Consider the following 25,815-nt stretch of genomic DNA (forward strand, 5'->3'; position numbering starts at 1 on the left):
CTGTGTCACTGCTTATCTGAAGGAGATAGCTGGGTCCTGGAGAATGATTGGCGGCTCACAGGAGGGGGAAAGTTTGTAAGTGACTGAGAAAGAAGGCAGCATTTATGTTCCTCAGGCGTGGAAGAGATCAGTTTAGAACTAAATGGTGGGATTATTTATGGTTTATTGGACAAAATAGATAAGTTGAATCTACTTTTTTCAATATATGAATGAGTCCTTTAAACAGGTTTTACCTTAAAATAAGCATGGAGTGGATCATTCATTTTGCAAACTGTTTCATGTTCACCCTAGCAGTTTCTTGACTTAAGAGACTTGCCTTTTCTGTGTTTTTCTTCAGTGGCATGCTTGAAACAAAAGGCCAGAGTAGAAACATGAACTTTGCCGGCTGGATTTAGCAGTCGAAGTCGGCTAAAGATGCTTAACGTGCCCTCCGTTGGTTCATTAGTTAAAGCACACATCCCTCATGATCTTCCTCTAGTGGTCCTCTGAGCAGTTAATTGTGCGTCCACCCTATCCGGGCAGGCGCGATAATAAAGCAATAAGAGCAGAGGCTCGTTCATTAAAGTAGAGTTGGGAACATGTGAGCCCGCCCCCTTTCAGGAGTCAAAAAAAGAGGAAAGAAATCGATTATTTCTCTTCGCGCTGGGAGAGGAAAGGGTTTGGGGGGAAAGACTCGCCAGGATTTCGCGAAGGAACAGAAACGGTCATCACCACCAAGCTCGAGACGTCCAACAGTACACCACCTCCAACTCCACCATCGCTACACCGCTCCACCAGGTCCATCTCCGCTCACCGGCACCTAGCAGAGAGACCAACCCTCACCGCCTCCTGAGCAGACACTGCCCGATCAGACAGACAGAGAGAGAGAGAGAGAGAGAGAGAGAGAGAGAGAGAGAGAGAGAGAGAGAGAGAGAGAGAGAGAGAGAGAGAGAGAGAGAGAGAGAGAGAGAGAGAGAGAGAGAGAGAGAGAGAGAGAGAGAGAGAGAGAGAGAGAGAGAGAGAGAGAGAGAGAGAGAGAGAGAGAGAGAGAGAGAGAGAGAGAGAGAGAGAGAGAGAGAGAGAGAGAGAGAGCGAGCAGATGTCTCTGACATTATAGAGACTCCTACCACGTACTGTAGGTTACTTTTTTTTCCCTCCCGGCGACGTCCTCAGCTAAGTTGCGCTCCTGGATTTTAAGTGCGTCTTGGCGAAGTCCGTCACCACCAAGCAGCAGCTTCAGCCTCCCTGTCAACCGGCCGGACCAAACAAGCGGCGGACCGCTTGAATCTTTCACTTCACCCGGTCAAGGTTTCACGCGAAATAAAGTAAGTACCGCGCTCACACTCACTCGCAAACATCAAGGAGACACGTTGCGTCATATGATCTGTATTTTTAATCTCCAGAGCGAAACTTGAGGGTCTATTTTGATGCGCGCTTCCTCAACAACAAAGTACAGTAACTGCGTTTATTGATTTGTTGTGATCCTGATCGACTTATGCCGGTGACAACTATGTCATATAACTACAGGTTGACATCAAATAGCTGTTTATGATCTATTAGGAGAGTCAAGGACTGTCTCGTGTTTAGGTAGTGGTACTGTTTTGTCGACCTTGTGTAGCTTTCGCATGTCCACATGCAGGCGCACAGCCCCAGAGCCACAGCTACTGAATACGCTGCCCCCTTCTAATGTAAAATAAACCTCTCTTAAAACCTTCTGCGCTTTTGGTGGCATATTAAAAGTTAGACTCTCACTTTAAAATGTTGTTTTTTATCTTCCTGATATTGACTTTTTTACAAAATAATATCAGGAATTAAAAAAATAATTAATAAAAAGAAAAATACATGCAGTTCAAATGTTTTAAAATGTCAGGTAATTAGCTTAATAAAAGCAACAGTACGCAGTGTAACTCACTTTACTTACAATGGCCTTACTTTGAAAATATGCTATATTTTCACCACTGGTTTAAATCTACAATCTGAGTAGCACTCATTATCAAAATTATCCTATTATTATGCATGAAAATCAGGATAACCTGCATAGCAAACTTTCATACAAATATTTTAAAAAAGGACTGCATTATTTAAACATAAATCATTTTACAGTACAATACAGGAGAACACTTTTCCAGACTTATTTGAATGATAATTTACGCAGACAAGAGACACAGTGATAACTGTAAATCAGTGTTTTATTGAAGGTTTGACTCGTTCAGGCTTAATTATACATTTCTTCTCTGTGACTTTGTGACTGACATTGTTAGAACTTATTTTTATATAGCGAGAATTGCATATTTTTACAGTTAAGTTATGACTTGTGTGGCTCAATTGAACCTGTTGCAGTTAGAGCATGAATAATGAAACCATAATTAACCTTTGGCAACTTTCACAGGTTGCAGCTTAAGAAATCTAATTGGATTTATTTGTTTTATTCTTAAGTATTTATATGAGGCCCACTGATGAAATGTGCACAAACTAATGCTGGCTATGACATTTCTACAGCACACTTCATTTTATTTTAGCATATTGTGGACTGTGGGCTGTGTGCATTTAACCCATCTTCATTAATATGAACATAGAAGTTATTATCTATACCCATATGCTTGTGAATTTGTTATAAAGTTAAAGAGCAATTATTTTTACTCTAACAATACAATCTATTTTAACAGTTAAAATGCTATGAATGTAAAGATAGCGGCAGTTTGATCAAAATAAATAAAAGTTGTACAAAATGGTTTGGGATTTAAAAGAATTGTTAAATTTAAAATAGTCTATTATTGAGATATTTTTAATGCAAAGTACATTTTGAAAGTGATAAAGTGTTGCTGTCTACTACAGTTTATCAACCTAATTTGTGGCTTTGTGAAAAGCGTACTGCATTCATTCAGTCAGTCACTTAATGCTTTATTGCGTTTCACAATTAGTTCAATTTAAAAATGAATATGCAGCCTACATGACTTATATGCAACCTTTGAGGTGCATTTAAAAAGAAATAAGAAATATACTGTCCTTTGTATTTCCCATCACTTTTTAATTATTATTACTGTTTTATATGAGTTGTTCACTCTTGAACGATATGTAAAACTGTATATAGATTTCACGCATGGCCTTCCCTCTTTTGCCCATCGTCAATGAAGTTGTTCTGTGTGGCCTGTCTGGCCTGTTGCTCTCTTGGGATTTAGCGTTAGGCTAATCCGCTCAGAGGAAGGTGAGCGCTCGCATGTGGACCCACGATTACACACAGAGGACTCTGTCAGCCAAGCTCTGTAATCTCAGAGACCCTGTACACACACACACACACGCACGCACACACACACACACACACACACACACACACACACACACACACACACACACACACACACACACACACACACACACACACACACACACACACACACACACATGTATGCAGTAGCACAGAAACTTGCACAAATGCCTAAGCAAATGCATGGTCTGCCTCCTTTCTCTGTCTTTTTATTACACACACACATGCACACACATGCACACACCGACACCCACACTATCTGTCCTGCGCTGCTTTTGTTTCTCTTATTCTCTTAATACCTCTCCCTCTTGACAAATCATTTGAGATTTTGGGCGCTGATTCACAAAACCAACATTGACAACAAACTCTTACCCCTTCACACAGAGAGGGATTAGAAGGTCACGTGTCCCTGTGATTGGCCAGGGCATTGAGCCGATTGTCAGGGCACTTTGCTGTACACCAGGGGCTCAGTAGAGCTTTAGTTAAGTGAAAGGAAGGAACACATTGTGTGCCATGGTCAGGGTTTTGACATATGTTTTAAACATTGCCAAACACAATCTGCATCGGTAGGACTGTTGTTTATATTTGAATTCATAAATATGTAATATATATGTCCCATTTAGGAGTTATAAAATCAGTGCTTTCAAGCTTGCCTCATTTTTTTAAGGAAGTAAAGTATACCACTGTGCTGCCTCAAAGCATTGACATTTAGTACTGTACAGAAGGCATGTTTCAAGATAACCTCCTTCAATGAAAACATTATTCTTAATGGAAACATCAGAAGCATTTATGTTTAAGCAAACAATTTAACTTTTGCTTAAACGTTCTCTTCACTCATGATTTCAAATATTTTGGAAGGGGTTAGCAGAGTTTGCTCAGTTAAACATCAGCAAAACACTCATTTGCAGATTGAGGTTGGCAAGATCTGCTGGTAGATATAGAAGTACTGTAATTGGACTTCATGCCCTTTGGCTCAAATATGAAAGGTAATATAAGAGTCAATTGTAGGGAATCATATTTACCTCATATATAAGGAGCATATAATAACTTAAACTGTCAGGAGACACCCCTGTAAATAACGCAGTATACTTTGCTTTACGTTCTTTTTAATAAATGTACCATGAAGCATCAACTATCAAGATTTCATCGAAAAATGATAACCTTTCTTTTTAGTTAATGTATCTCACACAAATTAGAATCACTTTTTACTGCCTGTTTATAAGCAGATGAAAATACTTTAGTTTTATAATACCTCAAGGGCATGTTGTATTCTTACTTACTGCACATGCAGGTGTTAGCTTTTGCCGCATGGAGGAAAAAGTCTCCCTTTGGTTTCCATACATTTTAATAGTACTAATGAAAAGTGTTGGGCTCAAACACCAACATGTGTTTATTTACTTATTTTAAACAGATCTCCCTGTCTTTGTCCTAACTGTTGTGTATGTTTACCCAAATGTTTCTTTAGGAGAATTGTCTGTATAGCTTCATAAGAGCTGCAATTACTCATAGAACTTAGAAAAAAATCATTTAAAGTAAATAACAAAGTCCTTGAATGGTTTTTGGTGGAGTGAATGCATATATTTGAATATGTCCTGGTTTTTGCATAATGATGCAAAGTCTTCTTCTGTCTCTATCTAGTAATTAGCGGTGACGTTCAGCAACTTTCTCTGTACGCTGTAAGTGGATGGGGGTGTATGGGGTTTGTTCACTGGGGTGTTAAAGATCACAGAGGAATATATCAGCCTTTGATGTTTAATTGTATTGTAAAACACACTTTAGAATATTTCTGCATAAAGTAGAGTTCTGACTGTGCTGTGCTTTGTGTTTGCTGTTTCTTTGTGTGTTTGTCTGTCAGTATCTGCTGTGTGTCTGGGAGGTGTGTGTGGGTGCGTGCGTGCATTCAGGTGCCGTCTCTGTCTGTTTGCGCGTCAAAATGTTTGTGCTTTTGTGTCTGAGTTTTGTGAGGTTGTTGCTGGTGTTTATTCAAATGAAACTGCGTGTATTTATTTTCTTCCTTTATTCTCACACTGAAGAGGGTAGGATTTGATGTTTGGGATGATGGAGCAGTCTGGAAAACAGTGTCAGTGTGAGGGCTGAAAAGGCAAACTGAGAAGACAGATGCGAGAGAGACAGAGAAAGACACCCACAGAGAGAAAACGCCGTTAGAAATGTATTTGGGCTTATGCGATTTAAAAGCAGAATGACAAATATCTGGCCTCCACTCAGGTATTCTTCATTAAAAAGAGATGCCTTCATGATGTCATTTTTAACAAAGCGATCTAGATGAACAGGATGTCCTGCCTTCTTCTTCCTGTTTCCTGTTTCCTGCCCGGCCTTATGGTCATTATGGCAGCAGCTGCCTGCTGGGTGGTCTTCGCTCAGTAGTGCTGACCACACAATCATATCGTCAGCTGTAGCCCACCTAAAGAGACACCCAAAACACCTCACCATACTTGAGGCCAGCTCCCTGAAATATTTGGACAGGGAGAGAGTCCTGGGAGGTAAGAAGGCAGAAGTCATACAGACAGCAGAGGACTGAATGATAAGACAAAGAGAAACATTTATAGTAGGACTGAGGTTGGATTTCTTTGTCTAAACAGTGTATGGCCCATATCAGAATGAATGCCTCAGCATAGGCATAAAGCTTAAAATAAGATTTAAATGAACATGTTTATAAAGGAGTTCATTAACTTTCTCTGCAGACACTTACTTTAGCTGTGAGATTTTTCATCTTTATTCAGTAGCAGTGTAACCGACAGAATCCTGGCAGTCTGTAATGCCCCATACAGTGTATATATGTAATAGCCGCTCTAAACATGTTTTGCGGTAAATCCAGAATTAACTGGGAATCCTTTTTTAGTGAGTTCTAGGGGTTATTTTGTGGGAGAGGTGTTTGCTGTCCACGTCCATATATCTGGCGACAGAAGACATGTTCCATCATAAAACACAGTGCCTGACCTGTGAATGGTGTGGGGCAACTTCTTACCCCTAATATATTTTCAGAGAGAGCCTTCACCATCTCCCTTTAGTGTGGCAGACATTTGGATTAGTCCCAATGCCAAGAAAAAGAAAAGAGGTGTGGAGAAGGGGATAGAGTGAGAAAAAAATGTAGAAATGTTTTCCAGTGGCTGTAATTTATCTTTGTCACGACTGCAACATAGCCGAGTCATTCTGCAACATAGTCCAGTGAGACGCACAGAGGTAGCTCTGTGCCTTGGCCTCACACAAGCTCACATCCATCTGAAACCCCTGTTCACTCGCCTGCCACAATCTGCGCCGCTGCCGCCACTGCTCCAAATCCACACTGCTGCCGAGCTTCACATGGTTGTTGCATATTTTTAGCAGATCTTGTGTTCACACCAGATTCAGAGGAATAAGGACCTGAATTTTACCCAGTCAGGCTTTTGTGTGAGGTTGCTCTTGTGAAGAAACAGTTTCACACTAAATTGCCACTGATAGGCGGCACTATTGATACATCTGTTTCCTTTTTTTCTCTATGAAAGAATATAGCAGTTTTAGATGCGATGCTTATTTTTCATTTTTTTAGTGTCAGATATCAGGGCAAAGTCTGTAAGATCAGGAGGCTTGCTGCTAAACTCCGAGGGGAGCATGCTGTTGAAAATGCTGTTAACACCGTCTAAGTTGAGAAAAAGCTAAGAATCCACGCTCAGTTCTCTCCCTCTTCAGCACACCACACAGCTTCACCAGGTGGTGTCCTGCCAAAGTCCACACCAGTGTTCCTTTCCACTGTCATCTGTGCCATTCCCACACCAAAGACCAGCCTGTAAAAGAATGCGCAGTCCAGGACAGTTTTGAACCCTAACATTTCTCGGCTGACCGTAAAAAAGAGTCAGGACAAAGAATACTAGAAAAAGCAATGATGAAGAATGATGAAATTTTAAGTAAAAAAATGAATTGTGCTCAAACTTTTTAGCTCGAGTGTATCTTAAATCAAAGTTAATAAGACACAATAACATACGGCAATCTGAAATGCCCTTAGGGTGGAGAAGGGTGGAGCAACACCCCCCCCCCACACATACACACAAAAACACACACACACACACTCTCTCTTCTCTCTCCGGCATTTTTTAAAAACTATTTTTCTTTTACGTTTTTTTTTTTCGTTCCAACTCCTTCTGCCCCATGATGTATGGGCTTTTTCCTACAGTGGCTCTTCCAAAGTGCAGCTCGTGATGTCATTAATTTTATTCATACTTTATGGATGCTCTGTCTGGAAAAAAAAAAAAAAAAACGAAAGAAAAAGGAGAGGGACTGTGAGGAGAGAAGGAGGAAGATAGAGAGGAAGATAGAGGCAGAGTGAGAGAGGAGAGGAGATGGTGTTGCGGAAGGAGAATTTCAGTGCAGTTGCATGTATAATGAATGAGGGGGCACTTTGTTTGAAACTCCAGCCCGGCGCTTTACTTCAAGGTTTGCTGGGCAGAGAGGGGCCTTGTGATCTCACACCATCCACTCTCTTTATCCTGCCAATAGATGCTTTCACCTGGCACTGTGGTTCGACCCAATGGAAAAACAAATAACCTTGTGTGTATATAACAGAATCACACAGAGGGAGAGAGAGCACTGACAATGGAGCAAGGGGTTGGGTGGAAAGGGTGAGGAGCGGGTGAGAGAGGAAAGAGGTGAGTTTGTATAACAGTGGCAGTGCAATGACGCCCAGACGATACTGAGGAGAATACTGGCACCCAGCCCACACTTCCTAAATAGTGCTCTCTACAGAAATAGCTCAGCCTTGATATTGACTTTTGTCTGGTGTGTGTGTGTGTGTGTGTGTGTGTGTGTGTGCGTGTGCGTGTGCGTGGGTGTGGATGTGGATGTTCACGTTTGAGCCTGCTCGATATGAGGACAGAGAGGTTTCATTGTCTCGTAAGGAGTTTTTCACTTGGTTAGTATCTGTTGCTAATTGTGGGTAGATATGTTTTGCTCATTGTGCTCGTGTTGGTGTATGAACATTAAGTCTGTGTGTGTGTGTGTGTGTGTGTGTGTGTGTGTAAAGAAGCTAGCCAACTTTGTTATTTGGGATAAAAATGGCCTCTGTCTTATTTTTGGCCCTGCTGGACTCATGGTTTTATAAATAGCTGAGGAAGTGCGGGGGATACCTGTCGTGGCTCCAGCCTCCCTCCAGCAGAGTCCCAGTGCCTCGACGTCACATCCATCCACCGCCGGCCCATTCCGGGCTACAGAGCAGCCCCCTCGGGGCCAAGCAAACAGGATGGGACTCAAATTGAGGGTGTGAGAAAATCCGTCTCTGGAGTAAAACACAAAGGAGTTGCAGTTCAGCATAAGGAGCCTAGCTGATACTGTCAGATTTTGTAGGGATTAAAAAAACAACTACTAAGTTAATTCCTTTTCTCAAACACTGAGCTGAGTATAATGCTTTGATAGGAGTGTCAAGATGGCAACACAATAAAATGTCTTCAAAATGAGAAGTGTGTTTTTTTTTTCGACACTTCTATCCATCTAGTCTATGAGTGTAAGGTCATAGGGTGGTTTTCTCTCCTCTCTGCCATCTGTGTGCCGAGGTGTTTTGTTAATTTAATTTCTGCTTCTCAGGCATATGCCATGTGAACAGCACTCTGAGTGTTAACTTTCTCTCTTTTCTCTCAATGTTGTACACTGTTTCCCTCACATTCTGCTCTCACTTTCTTACGGGAAGATCTGGCTCCACATTTCAGAGGGTCTAATCAGTGTTTTTTAGGATAACGTAGCGCTGAATAAATCTGTGAATAAACTATTGCTTCACTGGAAATTTTGTTACAGAGTAGATTTGAATCATTAAAACATGTTTATAGTTTATCTAACAGTTATTTATTCATAGAAAATGTCAGATACTCTAAGTAAAAAAATATATTTAATGTCTTAATGACGTGGACCACTAACAGTCTTCTTGCATATTCTTCTTATTCATCTCCTTTACTAGGCATCATATTCATCCATAATCATTTGGTCTAGAATCCACATTATCACCCCGAGATGCTGTTTTATCTATGTATCTGTCATCCACCATAAGTGGAGTCTGTCTAGTAGAAAGTCGAAAAACAGCACCAGTTAAGCCCATAATTCCATTAAACATGAGCATCATCCCTGCTGTATCTAGCATGAGAGATTGTTCACCCTCCAAATGAGTGGCACTCTACATCTTGGCCCCTCATAACAGGGTCCTAATAATCACATTACGAATGGGACAGATAGAGAGGAAGAAATCTTTGATAAGCTTTACAGCCCTTGGTGGACTGTCTCTTTACACTGTGATATTTTTTTCCCTCCAAATGTGCTTTTTTCCCATTCGTTCTCTGTGAAGGGAATTGTTGCCTGTTATTAATGGGCTTTTGACAGCTTAATTTGATAAGCGGGCTACTTGTTAAAGAAGCCTTGGATTGTTCTCATAGAAAGAACACGCTTTTTTTCCCTCCCATGTTCTTCAAAATGCTGCCGCACAGTCTGTCGATGACCCAGTTCTAAGAGATGGTCGAAAACAAGGAAGAGCAGCTTAAAATCCACAGGGAAAAGCGAGGAGAAAGGCAAGAGAGTATAGCGGGAGAAGCAGAGAGAAGTATAGAGAGAGAATGGATACTTTAAGTAAAAAAGGCACTTCTGGGAAGTTAACTCAAATGCTTTTCTTTCTTCTCTCTCCCGCTCGCCTCCTCCTCACTCTTCCTCCTTGTGCACTGAGCAGCCTACCTTCCTGCGCTCCTCTTCCCTGTAGCCTAATCGGAAGAGAAACGCTAGGAACGATAAGGGGGATTAACTTCCACTGCTTACCGGCTCCCCTTGGTTAAGTACACGTGTAATGAGTTGTTTATATGGGATAATGCACAGTAGGTGCAGCAGAAGCCCAGAGCTGCCCTCACCTCCCTCCCTGCTCTGCTTACATAGACACACACACACACACACACACACACACACACACACACACACACACACACACACACACACACACACACACACACACACACACACACACACACAGGACATCCGAAATATGCACATCAAGTAAAGGTACAAACACATTCAGTAACACAGTAATGTACAGGCAGCATATGCGGTGTGAACCTTGATGTGTGCAGGTATGTGCAAATACATATATTCACACACTGAACTCTCACAAACACACCCACTCCTACAAATTCCCACACACAGCTGTGATGCAGGTCACTTGCTGTGCAGGGGTGAACAGAGGGAGAAAAAACGGGAGTTTGGAGTTGAAGGGGTGGGTTTAGTGTGTTTGTGTGTGTCAGTCTGTGGCGGGGGGGGGGGGCTGACGTTCTCAGGCCTGCATGGGTCATAAGGCCAGGGGATTTTTCTCAGGGTGAAGAGAAGGGAAAGAAATGTAATGATATGAGAAAATATGAAGGGAAGGAACCAAGAGAAGGCAAAGGATACGTTGTGCCCGTCTGCGCGTGTGTTCAACAATCTTGTGTGCGCGTACGCCAAATTTTTGTGTATGTGTGTATGTACATGAAGTGGAAAAAGCTGTTGCCTTTTGGAGGAGACGTGCTCTGCTATCATTAGGGGGGGGGGGGGGTGTGTAGGAGGGGGCAGGCGAGGTTATGTGAACGGTGCAGCTGTGCTCGCAGCAGAGGGATTTGAGTGGAGGGGGGGAACTCCAGGCAGCCAGGTCCTTCGCTGAACCACCAGCTCGCAACACAGAGGAGAAGAGAAGACAAAAATTCAACCAAGCAGCGAGTCTTGTGAACCAAACACAACTCGCCGCCGCCCCCTCTGTCCGCCATCCCTCCCTCCCCCACTCCTTCACTCCTCCGCTTCTCCACTCTAGCCCTTTACTTCCCAAATAGGAAAAATAAATAAATAACGATTGATGCTTGATGGCAAGGATAAGAGTGCAAAAGAGAGGAAGAGGAGGAAAAAAGAAACAAGTCATGATTTATATATAGTGAAGGGTAAGCTTTACTTTTCTGTCCGCCACTTGTGGTTTCACTGTCCATTTTATTCTCTGACTTCCATCAAAATAACGTTTTATTCATTTTACAACAACAATATTTATTTTCCAAACTGTATTAGGAATACAGCAGTGTTGTTCAAGTTGTTCTGCATTTTTATTTGGGGGGATTTCCCCGTGACTTGACGTACAAACCCAAAATCACTCAAATTTGTTTAAAGCTTCCTCCCCTCTCTTATTTTGCACACTAAAAGACTCAGAGCCCACGTAGCGAAGGATGGCGCAGCAGACGAAGACCCAAACTTGCTTGTCAGCCCGTGTGATCAGTCGCAGTAGAGACGAGGCAGAGGTGGCTGAGAGACGACAGAACACAGAATGGCATTGGCGCGCACTGCAAATGCATTCAGCCTGCCACCATATCCAACAACAAGGAAAAATATCACACAACTCACTTCACAAGATGTTCCTACAACAACAACATCAACAATAACAGACATATAAATGCGCACACACACGCAGACACACAGTCGCACACAGGCGTGCACACATGCATAAATAACCACACTGCGTGTTAAAAACCAACCATGAGGAACAAGAATTTGAAAGCAAACAAACAAGTGAGAATGTAAGCAACTTGTCTGAGACTTTGTGATAAAAAAATAAATGAAAAAACACCTTTTCGTTTCTTTAGAAAGGGAGTTAAATATCTGTGGTGCATGAATCATTCAAATTTTGTAGTAAAAAAGGTAAAAAACTGGCAGATTTTTAGTAAAACTGTGAACTACATTAAGCACAATGGTGAGCACTGAGCCAAAAATAGAGCGTGGTCCAACAGCAAGGGGGTCATCTCCGTGTGATACAGTGGCCGTCATGTGTAGCCACATATTGAGAGTAGAGGCACTCTGCCAAAGCATGTAGCTTCACAGCAGTAATTTAATATTTGTTTGTCTCTATTATTTCATTCACCCGCTCTCTCCTTCTCCCTCTCTCCCTTGCTTATGGGGGTTAAGTAACAGTAAGCTTTATCAGATTACTGGGTCTGAGGTCTCTTTCAAACCTCTCTTTGCCATCTTGATTTTGTGCAGCTGTGCAGACTCTTTAATCATACGCTATCTTTTTTCACTCACCCTCCCCTCCTCTCCTCCCTTCTTCACGTCGTCCCTCCTCCCTTAACATATGTTAATTGGCTGCTTTCTGTGACAAATTACGAGCGCTCGCTTTGATGAGGTCGGGTTGTGATGGTGCTGGGAGTGGAGTATAGTGGAACTGCCAGACCCTCGCCAGTTCCCCCTTAACCACTCCAAAAGGGAACGCGGCACCCAGCCGATGACTAATGAGAGGCTTGGACTGGGTCTGGCCCGCTTTGGCCTTGGTGGGGCCACTCCCCTAAACAGAGGCTGATCTGTAGGTACCGTATGCCGCCACACACTCCAGTCAACCTTTATCCTCATCCACCCCTTCACTGGGAACTGTAAAGCACTGTGAGCGCAGGCCAGGCTACATGCTGAAATGTTGTTATGACCCTTACGAATGTACATTTTTTAACCAAAGAGACTGAAACAGTTTTCAATAGAATTGTTTTTTATTCAATTTGCTTTCTGTTAATGTTTGACTTCAAACAAAGATCCTGAGCAACATAAATTATAGATGCAAGTCAACCAACTTGTGTCTCAAGTTTACATTGTGTGTGTGTGTCTGTGTGTTTGTGTGTCTGTGGTGAAGAGAGGGTGCCTGGAAACATTATACCAGCCTTGCTTAAACAAACACTAACAGTGGAACAATCTCTGTTTAATGATGCGCAGCGTCAACAGGAAAACAATGGCCACCAATAATCAGCACAATCAGCTTGCGGTAACCAGGAAAAAAAAAGGCTGAACCTGACATCATCCTACAGAGGTTTAAAAAAAATATATTTTCAAGTGCTGGGTGGGGTGGTGGGGTGTCATATTCTGACTCCCTTCAATATGCACTGCTGCTTCTTTTTCTCTCTCTCCGTCTCTCTTCATTTCTGTCTCTCTCTTTCTCTGTCACATTCCCTCTCTCTCCCTACTCTACGATCTAGGTTACTCGGTTTCCTAGCGGAGCAAAGGGACCAGAGGAAGAAAAAAAAAAAACAGAAGGTCGAATCTATGAAGGACATCCTTGTTGAAGTGTGCAACCTTCTACTTCTCTGCAAATTACCCGCACGCTGTGCATAGACTCAAAGCAGTGCTGTGGCTCTCACTTCAGCTCAGCGAGGATGTGACCATGACACATAATGCTGTGGCAGTATCACAACTACAGGGAGAGGCAGACTACTGAGCGAACTCTAATTTTAGTGGGGGTTTTTTAAAATCCTTTTTACATTTTTTATTTATTTATTTAAGGTATAACCAAACCTGAAGACGTGTGGGCCCAGTGCCATACAGTCTGTCTTATTTTATAGTTTATTTATGTACACAAGTTGAATCCCACAGCACATTTAAACTAACACCATTTAACAGTAGAGAAGTAGACCAGCTTAATTATTTACGGTCACAACTTCAAAAATAATCACTTAATAGTTTCATTGTAGATTCCAAATTTGCTGATCAAGCGAGACAAAGAAAAATAGTAAATTCCACAACTTCCCTTAGGCTGCCCGTTCCCACATGCTGACTGAGTTACAACAAGCAGAAAAGGGGAAATTATTTTATTTACCTCTTCCCATCAGCAAGGATGTAAAATATATAACGACCCATAAGCAAGCACGATTTCCATATCCAGCGAGTTCATAGACACGCACAGATGCACATTCATACACACATGCAGGGTGACAAAACGAAGAAAAAGGAAGTGCACTGGCACCTCGTGGTTGCATGAGGGCTAGCCATGCTAGCATTAGCCTGCGGGCCTTAATTGAGGCCAGGAGGGAGCATTTAATAATTGCTGTCAGAAGATCAAATTTAATTCTCCTCTCTTCACAACCACCACTGCTGTAGGGTAGAGTGAAACAAATTGTCATCAGAGATTTCTAAATGAACAAAGCTTTTAATTAGGGTGATTAGAATGCTGTGGCAAAGAGAAAGAGTAAGGGGTGGGGGTGTGATGAAATCATCAGCGGATCGTCTTATCCATGATGTCTGGTGTTGATACAGTGCGGGGTTGGGGAAAAGCGGGAGGAGCAGGGGCACGCGACTACTGGGAAGTTTGCTGTACTTGAACATAAGTAAGCATGGCCCAGGCAGCCCTTAGCCTCCGTTTCAAACCTCTGACACACACACACACACACACACACACACACACACACACACACACACACACACACACACACACACACACACACACACACACACTCTCTGCCCTTCTCCCCCCACTGGAGAACATTGCTAACATCCTGAGACATTGTCATACTCGGCAGGGAACATAATTGGGTGAATATGTCAGTGCTTTGTGTTCTTAGTGACATGACTCCCGGCTGTTCCTGTGGGGGCTGGGTACACTCATTGAAGGGTTTATCCTGCAATTCCACTGCATTGGTGTACTGTTCATTACAGTGTTGTTTTTCCCGTCGTTTTATGAACATGATAGATAAGCAGGGGATGAGTTATCAGTGCACCTAGACGCACATTGTGCTCGTTCATGTTCACGTCTGTGTTCTTTTTCTGTTCTTCCCCTCACTGTCAGCAGTTGGTTACACCTGGGTCCTGCATCGCACGGGGCAACATGTGAATTAAAAAAAACCATGAGAGATGTATAAATGACTTTACAATGACTGGAAATAGATACAGCAAGAAGAAGAAGTGAAAGAAATGATGGCAGTGTTGATAAAGTGAAACTTGAGTGAAGTAAGTTGCGTTTAGACATCATCTGTGCGTATCACCACAATCTGCACCACTTCCATATTCAAATCCATATCAATACTTTGCCTTTTAACCTTCAGCCCATCTTCTATTTGTGCCCACCTTGTACTGTGTCACCTTTATTAAGTTGATTCTTTCCTCTATAATCTTCTCTCTATCTACTTTATACCTCAATGTGTCCATTGCCCCTCCTTATGCTCATGCCATGGAAAGATTGAATGCACTAAATGGTGATTCATTCCAGTCTTTCCGGGGCCTCTGCAAATTGTGGCTTGCCTATGCTTCTGCTTTTTCTTTCCTTCTCCTTTTTTCTGATACCATTTTTCCAGCTTGGCACAGGGGTATTTGTGTGGCGAGATTTTCATTGCGCTCCTCTTAGTTTATTTGTTTTTATAAACCACTGTCACAACACAAAGCTGCAGACAATCGACAGGGAATGCATTTTAACCACACTGGCTACTCTCTTTTCCCTATTCATGTCCATCTACATTTGTCTGGCATTCACATCCGTGCTCTGCTCGTCTGCCTTGTGCCAGCAGCTGTGGCTATACAGCCCTTGGCCTATGTTCAAAATGGGGGGTTGACGCATTGTGTCAAGTCATTTTGTCCTTGGGGAAGTCAGCAATGGGCGATGGAAAGATGGTTCTCACCTGCCCCGATACTTGCTCTGACGGATGACTACCTGCCTTCATTGCGGCTGTGATGGCCCAAGGCCTCTGTCTATTGGTGCTGAATGAGACGTGCAGCTGCCCAAACGAAGGGCAGGGCTACGTGCTCCCTACCTTATACTATCATACAGCAGTTGGCAAAAGTCTTGTAAATCTAAAAATACATACCAGAATTAATAATATTAAATTGAACCGAAAGTCTTTTACATCAACAACAGGAAATTAAGAAAATGTAGGCTTTTTTTCCCTATGAAAATACAGATACATTCAGACAGGACCTTTAGAAGAAAGTGCATTTTCGTTGGACACATGGTGAAATGCCACAGAGGCCAAGTGAGGAAACATACAAAGAAAACGCTTTCAGACTTTATGAATTCATAATAAAAAATACATCCTATAGTGTATAAAAAATATGTATCATATCTTACATCAGACATAAGTAATTCTAACACATCATCTTTGTCTGAATAAGTAATTCTATTTCTTATTCAATGTGAAAACAGGTTCCTTTTATCTAATTGCTCTTCTAATCCATACGGTTTCATTTTGTTCAAAAGGTTCATCCTGTTTTAGTTTGATTGCCGTTGCGATGAAGAACTAGTGCAGCTAAGGTGAAAAAGATGTAGTGTGAAAATGTCTTAATGCCAATATTTTATTTGTGACACCCCAAACATAGGGACATGTTTACCCAAAAATATGTTCATACAAGGTGCAATACCTTAAGTGTACTCAAAAGTTGATATTATATATATTAAGGCAGAATTTTTCTTTCTATTTTGTACTTCATTTTTCAAGCAAGTTTCCCAGTTAGTGTTTTCACAAAATGATTTGTTGCTTCATTGACAAGGTTAAGGTTTCCATGTAAAATTTCAATTATTAGTTCTCTACGAATGTTACTGCTTAAAACAAAAAACAAAACAGCAATCTAGGGATATTTTTTAAGTATCTCACAGAGCCTATTTTTTTCGTTCATTTTCTCTCAACATTTGAGGTTGAGGATTGTATTTTAATTCCCAATGCCTGCTCTCTTAACAGAGAAGTTTACGGAAGGAAGCACCTTTAGCACCTTTGATTGTCTTTGCCTTCTGATGTCACATCCTTCCGCTCAGAGTGTGTGTGTGTGTGTGTGTGTGTGTGTGTGTGTGTGTGTGTGTGTGTGTGTGTGTGTGTGTGTGTGTGTGTGTGTGTGTGTGTGTGTGTGTGTGTGTGTGTGTGTGTGTTTCCTGTCTTTCGGTCCTTCTACACCCCGTGGCAGAGCTGTTGGATTGAGGGATAGGAGAAAAAAGTACTGGCAGACTCTCATTAGTATGAAATCAATTATGTTTAAAGTTAAATATAAAGTTTTTAAGTTGAGAAATGTGTTGAACAGGGATTGGCCAGACATTTAAAGTTAATCTTGTAGCACTTGAGCTGCTACCTACATCAATATAGTTTGTTCCATAATGTCAATCACACATATAAGTGCTTGACAGAGTGTTTAAAACTTGTGCCAACCACAGGGTATTGGCTCACTTTCCTCTTCATCAATAGACAGGTGTCTCAGTTCTAAGGCGCATAGAGATTGAAAATAGAATACATGTAAAACCGTCTCTGTCTCACTAATGATACAACTAAATCATGAGTTAATAGAGAGAGACAGGTGAAGACATATCTCCTGCAATACACACATACGAACACACACGCATTAGCACCTCTCAAATTCAAGTTTAGCGAGAACGCTCACTGGGAAAAACGAATGAACACATTATGAGATGATCCACCACTATCACTCTAATCCCCAGATGTACATGTTGCTAATCTCTTTAGCCGCTAACATGTTAAATTAGCCCTAATATCTGCCGAGATTCAGAGCCATAGAGGCCCACCTACGCGTGGGCTACCGCCCAGGTTTAGGTCACTCTTTTCCCTCAGCACTTGAAAAAGAAACAGATATTGGAGTGGGGGTTGGGGTGGTGGGGGCTGAGGGAAGTAGCTGTGATAGCCATTCGTCACCCTGCCTATCTCACTCTGACAGATGGGGAGTGCAGCGTGCCACATAGAGGAGTCACTGCCTGTAATGACATTAGAGGCACAATGAGATCTGATACACATTTTTTTCTGCTCCTATTCTGCCTGGCCATCGACTCGCTTGATCCTTCTCCTCCTCTCATTTCTGCTGGTACATCTCCATCCATCGTGACAGGAGATAAAGTGCTGTGTACCTCTATATCCAAATAAAGCACAAACTCACATAAATGCACCCACAGACACATTTATACCGGCACACGCGCAAATAGCTACATCAAAAACACAAAGAAGACACCTCCAAAAATCTACACATCTAAAAAAACAAGAAACTTAAATGTTCTTGAGGAAAAAAATCTTCTACATGACAGAAATGCTCAAGTAAAAATGGAGCACTGTGAGTGTGTACTGACATTCAGATTGTATTTGGAAAACCATATTAAAGCTCTTTTTTTCGTCCTCTTCAAGGAAATGGGAGTTTATTTAAAAAGAGAGAGCGTTTATTTAATGTACCATACACCTCCTAAAAGGTTTACTTACTGCAGTGTAATATGTTATTTTAAATCCTGACAACCACATTTCCTAGGAGGATAGGGGATACTGGCGTTACATATATATTTTTTTTTTCAGGACACATGCTATTACCAAATGTGTTGCAGATGTACCATGAGCCGAGGCTGTGCTGCCAAGGTGGGGTTTCTTGGAAAAACATCGCCAATCCTGTCATGATAAATCACCTTTCCCAATTTGCTATAACGTGTAGAATTAGGATTGCACAACGCCGGCATCAGCAGAATTCTACACACGTTGCATTTACCGAAGTGCCAGTTTCATTCGAACATGTCCTCACAGTCCAATTCTGCAGAAGTGATCTGATAAATGATCGTGCAAAACTTTTGTTCTTGGAACTAGGATTCATTTACACTTTATCTATGTTTGCCTTATTTGTAGTTCTTTCCAAAGTGACGAATTAGTCTCAAGAGTGAGTCAAGGTAAAGTTCCTCTTCCCACCCTTGATTCAAGTCATCTTCAGTGTCTGTCCTCAATAACAAAGCGACATTAACAAGCACCCTACAGACCGTCTATTAGAATGTGAAAAAGCGCCATGTGCTGTATATTAGTTTTTAGTGACTAAACACTTGGGAGAGAGGCGACCTAGAATCAAGGCTTGTGGTGCACTGAGTGTATATGTTCTCATCGTCCTCTCAGCTCCACTTCTGAGACTCGGAGAGAGGGAGTGCTCATTAGATCTATGTGCTGAATCGCTGCTCCCTCTCCATCTCTCCCATCCTCCCCCAACCTTCATCCCTCTCTCTCTCTCTCTCTCTCTCTCTCTCTCTCTCTCTCTCTCTCTCTCTCTCTCTCTCTCTCTCTCTCCGTCCGTCTGCTTAACAGATGGGAGGGTCGTGGGTACAGCTCTTCCCCTCCCCCTGGAGAGGCCTGGTGCCTGTTCAAAAGAACCCTCTTTATGCTTCTCGCCATTTCCCTCTGTTTTCTGCATTTCTCTGTTTTCCTTTCACCACTCTCCTTTTCTTTCATTGTCACCTCTCCAACTCAAAGCACAGAGAGTTGGGACCCAGGTTATAAAAGAAGCAGAGGAGCAACCGTTCTCCTTCTGTCTGCTCGGTGCCAGCATGCTCTCTGACCCTAGCAGTCACTCGCTCAAGCCTCCTTCCAGTTACCAGGCGTGTGTGAATTTAGGCATACCATACGTCAGACTCCGCAGAGAAGATAAAGAAATTCTTAGATGTATTCTTCATTTTCCACGGCTTATTCCCTCTCCCCCTACGCCTTACTTTGGGATTAGTTAATTGGCTTAATGTGTACAAGCCTGTTAGGTCTTTCTTTTCCTCTGTCTGTCTTCATTTCTCCTCTTGTTTCTTTCTCACCTCATTTGCCCTCTCAAGGTCAGGTGTCAGTGTCAGACCCCTGCGAAAAATTCCTGCTGAGGATTACTACCTTGTGCCACTTGACCGTTATCACTAAGCAGTGCTTGTTTCCTGCATTTCCCCGCCTTTTGCTGTTTTAGCGTCATGAGGCTAAATTGGATTGAGTGATTCTGTGGTAATCTGTTAAGTTAACTGATGCTCTATCCACCACGAGGGAAGGAGAGGGAAGGGAGCCCGATGAAGAGGTGGGCACTCGGTCCTTATCCAGAAATTGCCTGGCACTCATATGGGACGGGGGCGGGTGTGAGGAAAAGTGGGGGGTGTTGGCGGAGCGAGAAAGGGGGACGTGGGGAAGGCAGGAATGGAACTTGCCTCGTTGTGTAGGAGGAGGTAGAGGAGGCAAGAGTGAGAAGAGATGGGGAAGGAGGGGGTGGCTGAGGAGGGGAGGCGCCGACACGGGGCTAAGCGGCAGCAGAGCCTCACCTCAGGGAGCGTTGGCTGGTGCTGGGAGCCAAAAGCAGGGATTAAATGTTCAGGACACGGGCTTAGTCTTAGCGTTAATGTTACGTAAGGCCTAAGGTGTTGCCCCAGCGGTTGTTGACATTGAGAGGTTCAGCTCGCTCAGTGGGCTGTGGGAGGAACGAGGTGGAGGCGGAGGCCAGGAGGCAGGGATCACCAAGGTAACGCCTCCTTGTTTGGAGCGGTGCCCGGGCTGGGTACTGTTGAGCAAAAAGACTGGGAGGGGATGTTGCTGTCAGCATGTGATTGAAGTATGCCGGCTTGATTGATATCCTTGTCTGGCTGTCTTGTGCCAAGCGCCTTAGTGCTGGCTTGTAATCCTAGTTTGTCTGACAAGATCCTTCTTTGTTTTCTTCCAGGGGGCAGCTCTTTGTTTTTCTGTCTGTGGATGGGTGTGTTTGCCGAAGCAATGCTAAAATGTTTTGGATAGCCTCTTCGGAGCTGCCACAGATTTGTTTTAAATATTGTTGTTATTATGATGGTGCAGTCCGGCTGTTGTCCCGACTGCCAAGCGATGTGTTTATGTTTGTTTTTCATTCTTCCGTAAGTGGGTGTATTCCAAACCATCAACTCAGGAAGTTTTTTGTCATGTATTTTATCATTGTTCAAATTGTATTGTTAATTTTTGTTTTTCTTCTTTGTGTGATGGAGGTTTTGGTAGAGAAACTTGTTAAGTACATTTACCAAATCTTTGTTATGCATATTGTCTCTTAAAGTACACATAACTGTTTTAGTTTTAGCTCTTACTAAACTGAAGTTTATACTAACAAATGCTTAATTTTGAAAGAACCTATGTGTAGTTCACAGCAATAAAAAATAAAAATACAAAAAAAATACAGTTAATCTCTGCTGCTACAGGCCTCCGACTGTCAAGAGACACAGCATCCCTAGATGTCCCTATTACGCGCTTTCATTATCAATGTCCTACTCTCCGGCACAAAGAGGTCAAGTGCATAGCAATGTGCTGCACTCACCTCAGGGGTTTAGTGCTTTCTTGTGCTTTCTCATGCATGTTACTCAATAAATACATGGATTCAGGTTAGGTGAAGATAAAAAAAAAAAAGAAGGGAAAAGGAAGTGCATTACAATGTGCATGTATGTGTGTGGGAATGTGCAAAAGAGAGAATATGGGAGAGTGAAGAAGAGAGCAAGGGTGCATGAGAGAAAAGAGAGAGAGAGTGATAGAGAGAGAGACTGAGAATGACATGTCTTTTGGTGAAGCGGTGTCGTCTTCCACATCAATGTCTGATGCTTGTGCTGCCAGGTGCCGGAAATCTGGTTCAGAAAGGAGAGAAGAGAGAAGAAGGGGAAAGTAGAGAAAAAAAGGCAGGGTAGATGGAGGATTTTTTTTTTTTTTTTTTATGTGACGGCGCTGACAGCTCCCCTGCATTGCACTGAGCTTAAATAATGGGATGCTCATTTGCATAACGAGGGACGTTATCACCTCTACTGTCAAAAGAAAACACAACAACAGTTCTTCTGCTCCTCCCTGAGATAGATTGGGTTGGCCTACTTTAGCACTCTGGAGAGATGCACTGGAGCTCTGGCTTAGCCAAGCTCACAGAAGAGCGCACACATGTGCACACTCACACACACTCTCACACACATGGAAGCACGGACACACAGTAACACACTTACGCAAACTTTTTAGAGCGCAGCTTCTTTCTTTGCATATGCTGTCCAGCTCATCAGTTGCTGGCCTCAACTCCCGAACAGGGATAAACACACTTACTATTGCTCATAAACAAATGCGTTTATTCGGATGCCACTCAGATGCTCTCATTGACCTGTCTCCAGCTGGATTTAGTTTGTGTTGGAATTTTGTTTGAATTCAGTCTCAAAGAAATATTATTTAACTGTGTTTTAAAAGATCACTCTCTTTGGACTTTTCTTCTTTTTTTTATTTTGGCCCTTATTTTGGCCAGGATATGGCAAGATCAATCTCAGATTTGCAGTACATCTGTATTCTATCCTGCAACCATTTTGGAGATGAGCTGCAGGAAGAGTAGAATAATCTGTGTCTGGCAGTTCCACTGTCAATACAGTGCAGTTCGCGGGAAGAAACAAAATGTATTTCTCAGTCTGGAGGTAATGTTACAGTGTCGGTGATTAGAGCGTTTAAGTTAGCGGCACTTCCAAAACACTGTCAAACTCTCTGTGAACGAAGCGAGATCCTGACAGCGCTGTCTCCTCTCATAGTCGGTGCCTGGGAAAAAAATGCAAAAACTGATTTGCATGATATCGACAGTGAAAAACACAGCAGTTCTCACAACATTGTTGACAGATTCTTTGTCTTTCTTCACCCTCCCTTGTGGCTGCCATGATGCCACTTTTATTATTTTTTCTCTCAGTATTTTGCCATATTTCATTTCATTTAATGCTGATCCTCTCCTCTCCTCCCCCTTCCCTTTTCTTTCTTGCAGGTACGGATGCTGAAATCTTTGAGTTGATTGGAACAAATAGAAAGCAGAAAAAAGACAGATAAAGGAAGAGCCGAAGATTGAAGAGAAAGAAGAAGAAAGAGGACAGAGAAGAAAGCATAAAGTTCTTTAGAAAGAGGAGAGAAAGAAAGAGACGGGGACGATGGGGAGGAAAAAGATTCAGATCACGCGGATTATGGATGAACGCAACAGACAGGTAAGTCCTAAGGGGATTGGAGGATGGATGAGTATGAGGGTGGGGGAGAGGAGGGGTGGAGGATGGAGGAAGGAGAAACACCCTACACCCCACATAGCCCTACAACAATGAAGGTCTTCTGGGAGTCTGGGCAATATGTGCACTGGGCGACAGAGGAGTGTATGCGGGGATCGCACAGTTATTGCTTTGGGTGGAAGACTTCCACTGGGTTATAACAGCAGGTCTGTTTCCCCTATATCTAACAACACAGTGGGAGGGCACCAGTAGGGTTTATTTTTTTTCCAAAATAGGAATTTGCTTGAGAATTCTCCTAAATCATTCTGCATATCACTGCTTGTTATGAGGGCTGCGGTCTACACATAACACACTTCACACACCCAACCTCTCACACCATACCACCCAGTTTAGGTCACTGGCAGTGGAATATTACCGGAAAGAGGGTGGTAGCACAGGAGAGTCAGGGTGGGAAAAAACATAAACAAACAACCAAACAAAGATGGGAAGGTCTATAGAGACACACTGTATTGGGCCAACAGGGTGGAGATGAAGGGCAGCCTGGGAGACAAACACTGAAACTGTATTTCTCCTGAGCTAAATTTGTAACCGTTGCACTGCTTTAGCTTTCCTCTGCAAAGCACAAGTGATACATTTTCAAACCAGCAGTACTGTACAAAAATCCTTGTAAAATAACACACTAGAAAAAATGGGATTCTTGCAAGACACTTTTTAATAGCAGCTGGCATTACTTGAGAGAGAGACATAATCCATTGTGGACAGCTTGATTCAAGCAGACACCACCTTCTGTGGCAGGAAATAGATAGAGACAGAGCCCTCTCACTGGCCTCGAGGCACACAATTGATCACTTCCTGTGGCACGACTGACCACTGACACTTTGTCAGCTTCCTGGCAGCCCAATTGGATCCATACGCTGCTAACGTGGCCCCTGGATCACAGGTCAAACACGCACACAGGCACACACACCTTGTCTGAACACACAGGCCCACTTCATCTCTTCTTATCTGACATCAACAAGAATAGTCAACAACAGTTTCTCACTGTGTACTTTATCAAACACAGTCATTTGCAGCCGAGTAGTGACATAAAAAGGCTCAAGGAATCGATTGGGCAATACTAGAGGAGTAATTGAAACAGATTGCAACCTCTCTCATGACTGATCTCAATGATTGTGATTGTAAGTAACAAGAGGATAGTGAGAGGTGAGTGAGGATGTGAGTGTAACTGAGCTGAAGAAGAAACTCCCAGTAATCATGATTGTACTATTGCTGATACAAAGCGTGTTCATCTTGAAAACAGAATGACTCGAGAGTGTAAGCTGTGGCGTAAAAAGGACAGTGAAAAAAGTACATAGAAATGTTTAATACATTGGCCACAGATAGTGATTTATGTGTTTTGGTTTTGAAAGAAAGACAGGCAAATAGAGACAAGAGCGAGGAGGAGGTCACAGAGTTTCAGATGAGAACTAAAGCTATCGTGTTGCTGCAGCACCCACACTTCCTCCTTGCTGTTATCTCAGCCCTTCTCTCTCATCCCACCTTGGACTGGGCCCGCCAGTTGCACCAGGCACTCCGGCTCCTGCGGATAAGAAGGGAAAGAGGGAGACAGGAAGGACACCTGAGGGGAATCGATCCCTGAGATATCCGGGCTTTACTTACAGAGAGAGGAGGGGGGAGCAGAGAAGGGAGAAAGGGTTCAGGGAAGGGAAAATCAATATATCACTGGATTTTGTCAGTTTATTCCCTGATTTGATATGTTACGTATTCATTTGTTTGTTCCTACTAGTATGATGTCATGAACTCATGAGGAACATATTGCATGCATGCAGAGCAAATGACGCTACATTGAACCTTCAACCTAAATAAATGACATCGCTTCACTTTATAAAGGCGGATATCACAAGACAGAGACAGACACAGAAACTCAAATTCTACTTATTAAAGGGGGAAATAAAATCAAACGGAAGCTTTGCATATTTTCACTTCCTTTTTAAGGAAATTTCCCAGAACTGAAGCCAAATAAATGCTGGAGGAATTTGTTTTCAGATTATTACTTTATTATTTCTAAATAAACGTTTGGTCCTATGTGTTTAACATATTTATATTGTTTTAATGATCAGTGCAACATATTAGGTGAAATAGTAAAGTAGCTTATAACAGCATATAGTACACTTCCCTGTTCTAGTCCAAAATAGCAAATTACAGCTACTGTAACATTTCCACAGATTTTTAAATGCTTCTTACGGCAATCCTCTTTGGAGTGGCACCACTCTGTGTGCCTGTCAACGCTACCTTGCCACCTACAGGGCAACACAGCCTCCCCCCTTCTGCCCTCCCTGATTCGGCAGTATCACAGTGGGCACAGGGCCTGGCTCTCTCTGGGCGGCCACTTTGGGCTGCCACCCCCAAGCCCCGAAACACTTCCCCAGAGCAGGGGCAGAAGGGCCAGGCCTCCCTGGCGTTGACTGGCTGCCCGAAGCTCTGGACAGTGGGCAGCAGTGTGTGAGCCCTGGCTCCAAGCCCCCCGACCACTCAGACCCTCTCCCAGCCTCGGGCACATGAAAGGGCCCCCTGTGCCATAAACTCATGGGCTGCACACAGAGAGCAGACTCTCTTGCACCAGCTAGCTCACACATACACACACACAGATATGCACACACAACTACAGTACTAGATGTATGCACATGTGTGTGTTTTTGTGCACACACACTGGTATGAATTTGAGACATTGCAGATTATACACTCAGACACATACTTAGATAGTGTATTTAGTGTTCTGTTTAAACACCATAGACAAATGCTTGCTTTTGAGCACACGTACACATCTAAACTACATCTATCTCTCTGGAGTCGGTCTTTGGGATCGACTAATTTGCCACAATTGGCTCTAATTAGTGTTACCTCTCCAGCCAGTACACTCAGTGGGCTTAATTTACGATGACTTGTTTGGGCAAATGTGTGTGTGTGTGTGTGTGCATGCACGTGCAGAACATGTGGTTTTCCAAAGGGGAAGGGACCCAAGGCCAAAGGTTAAACATGGATCAGGTCATCAGTGACAGGAAGTAAAACGACAGGACCTCCTTACTCCCCCAAACAACAG

General features: G+C 42.8%; 1 protein-coding gene across 8 annotated transcripts in view; it reads left to right on the forward strand.

The window, feature by feature from the left end:
- mef2cb (myocyte enhancer factor 2cb) overlaps nt 1–25,815 on the forward strand; it is a 70,164-nt gene that overhangs the window by 8,281 nt on the left and 36,068 nt on the right. For 7 of the 8 annotated variants that reach the window (XM_063897101.1, XM_063897106.1, XM_063897103.1 and 4 more), the window contains exon 3: nt 22,487–22,700. In XM_063897101.1, the coding sequence (XP_063753171.1) occupies nt 22,647–22,700 (54 nt within the window). In that variant the 5' untranslated portion in view covers nt 22,487–22,646. Of the gene's footprint in view, nt 1–1,054; nt 1,305–22,486; nt 22,701–25,815 lie in introns of those variants that run through there. The other variant, XM_063897102.1, reaches the window with a different exon arrangement.

This window comes from Eleginops maclovinus, chromosome 12, assembly GCF_036324505.1.
Source record: "Eleginops maclovinus isolate JMC-PN-2008 ecotype Puerto Natales chromosome 12, JC_Emac_rtc_rv5, whole genome shotgun sequence".
NCBI lineage: Eukaryota > Metazoa > Chordata > Actinopteri > Perciformes > Eleginopidae > Eleginops > Eleginops maclovinus.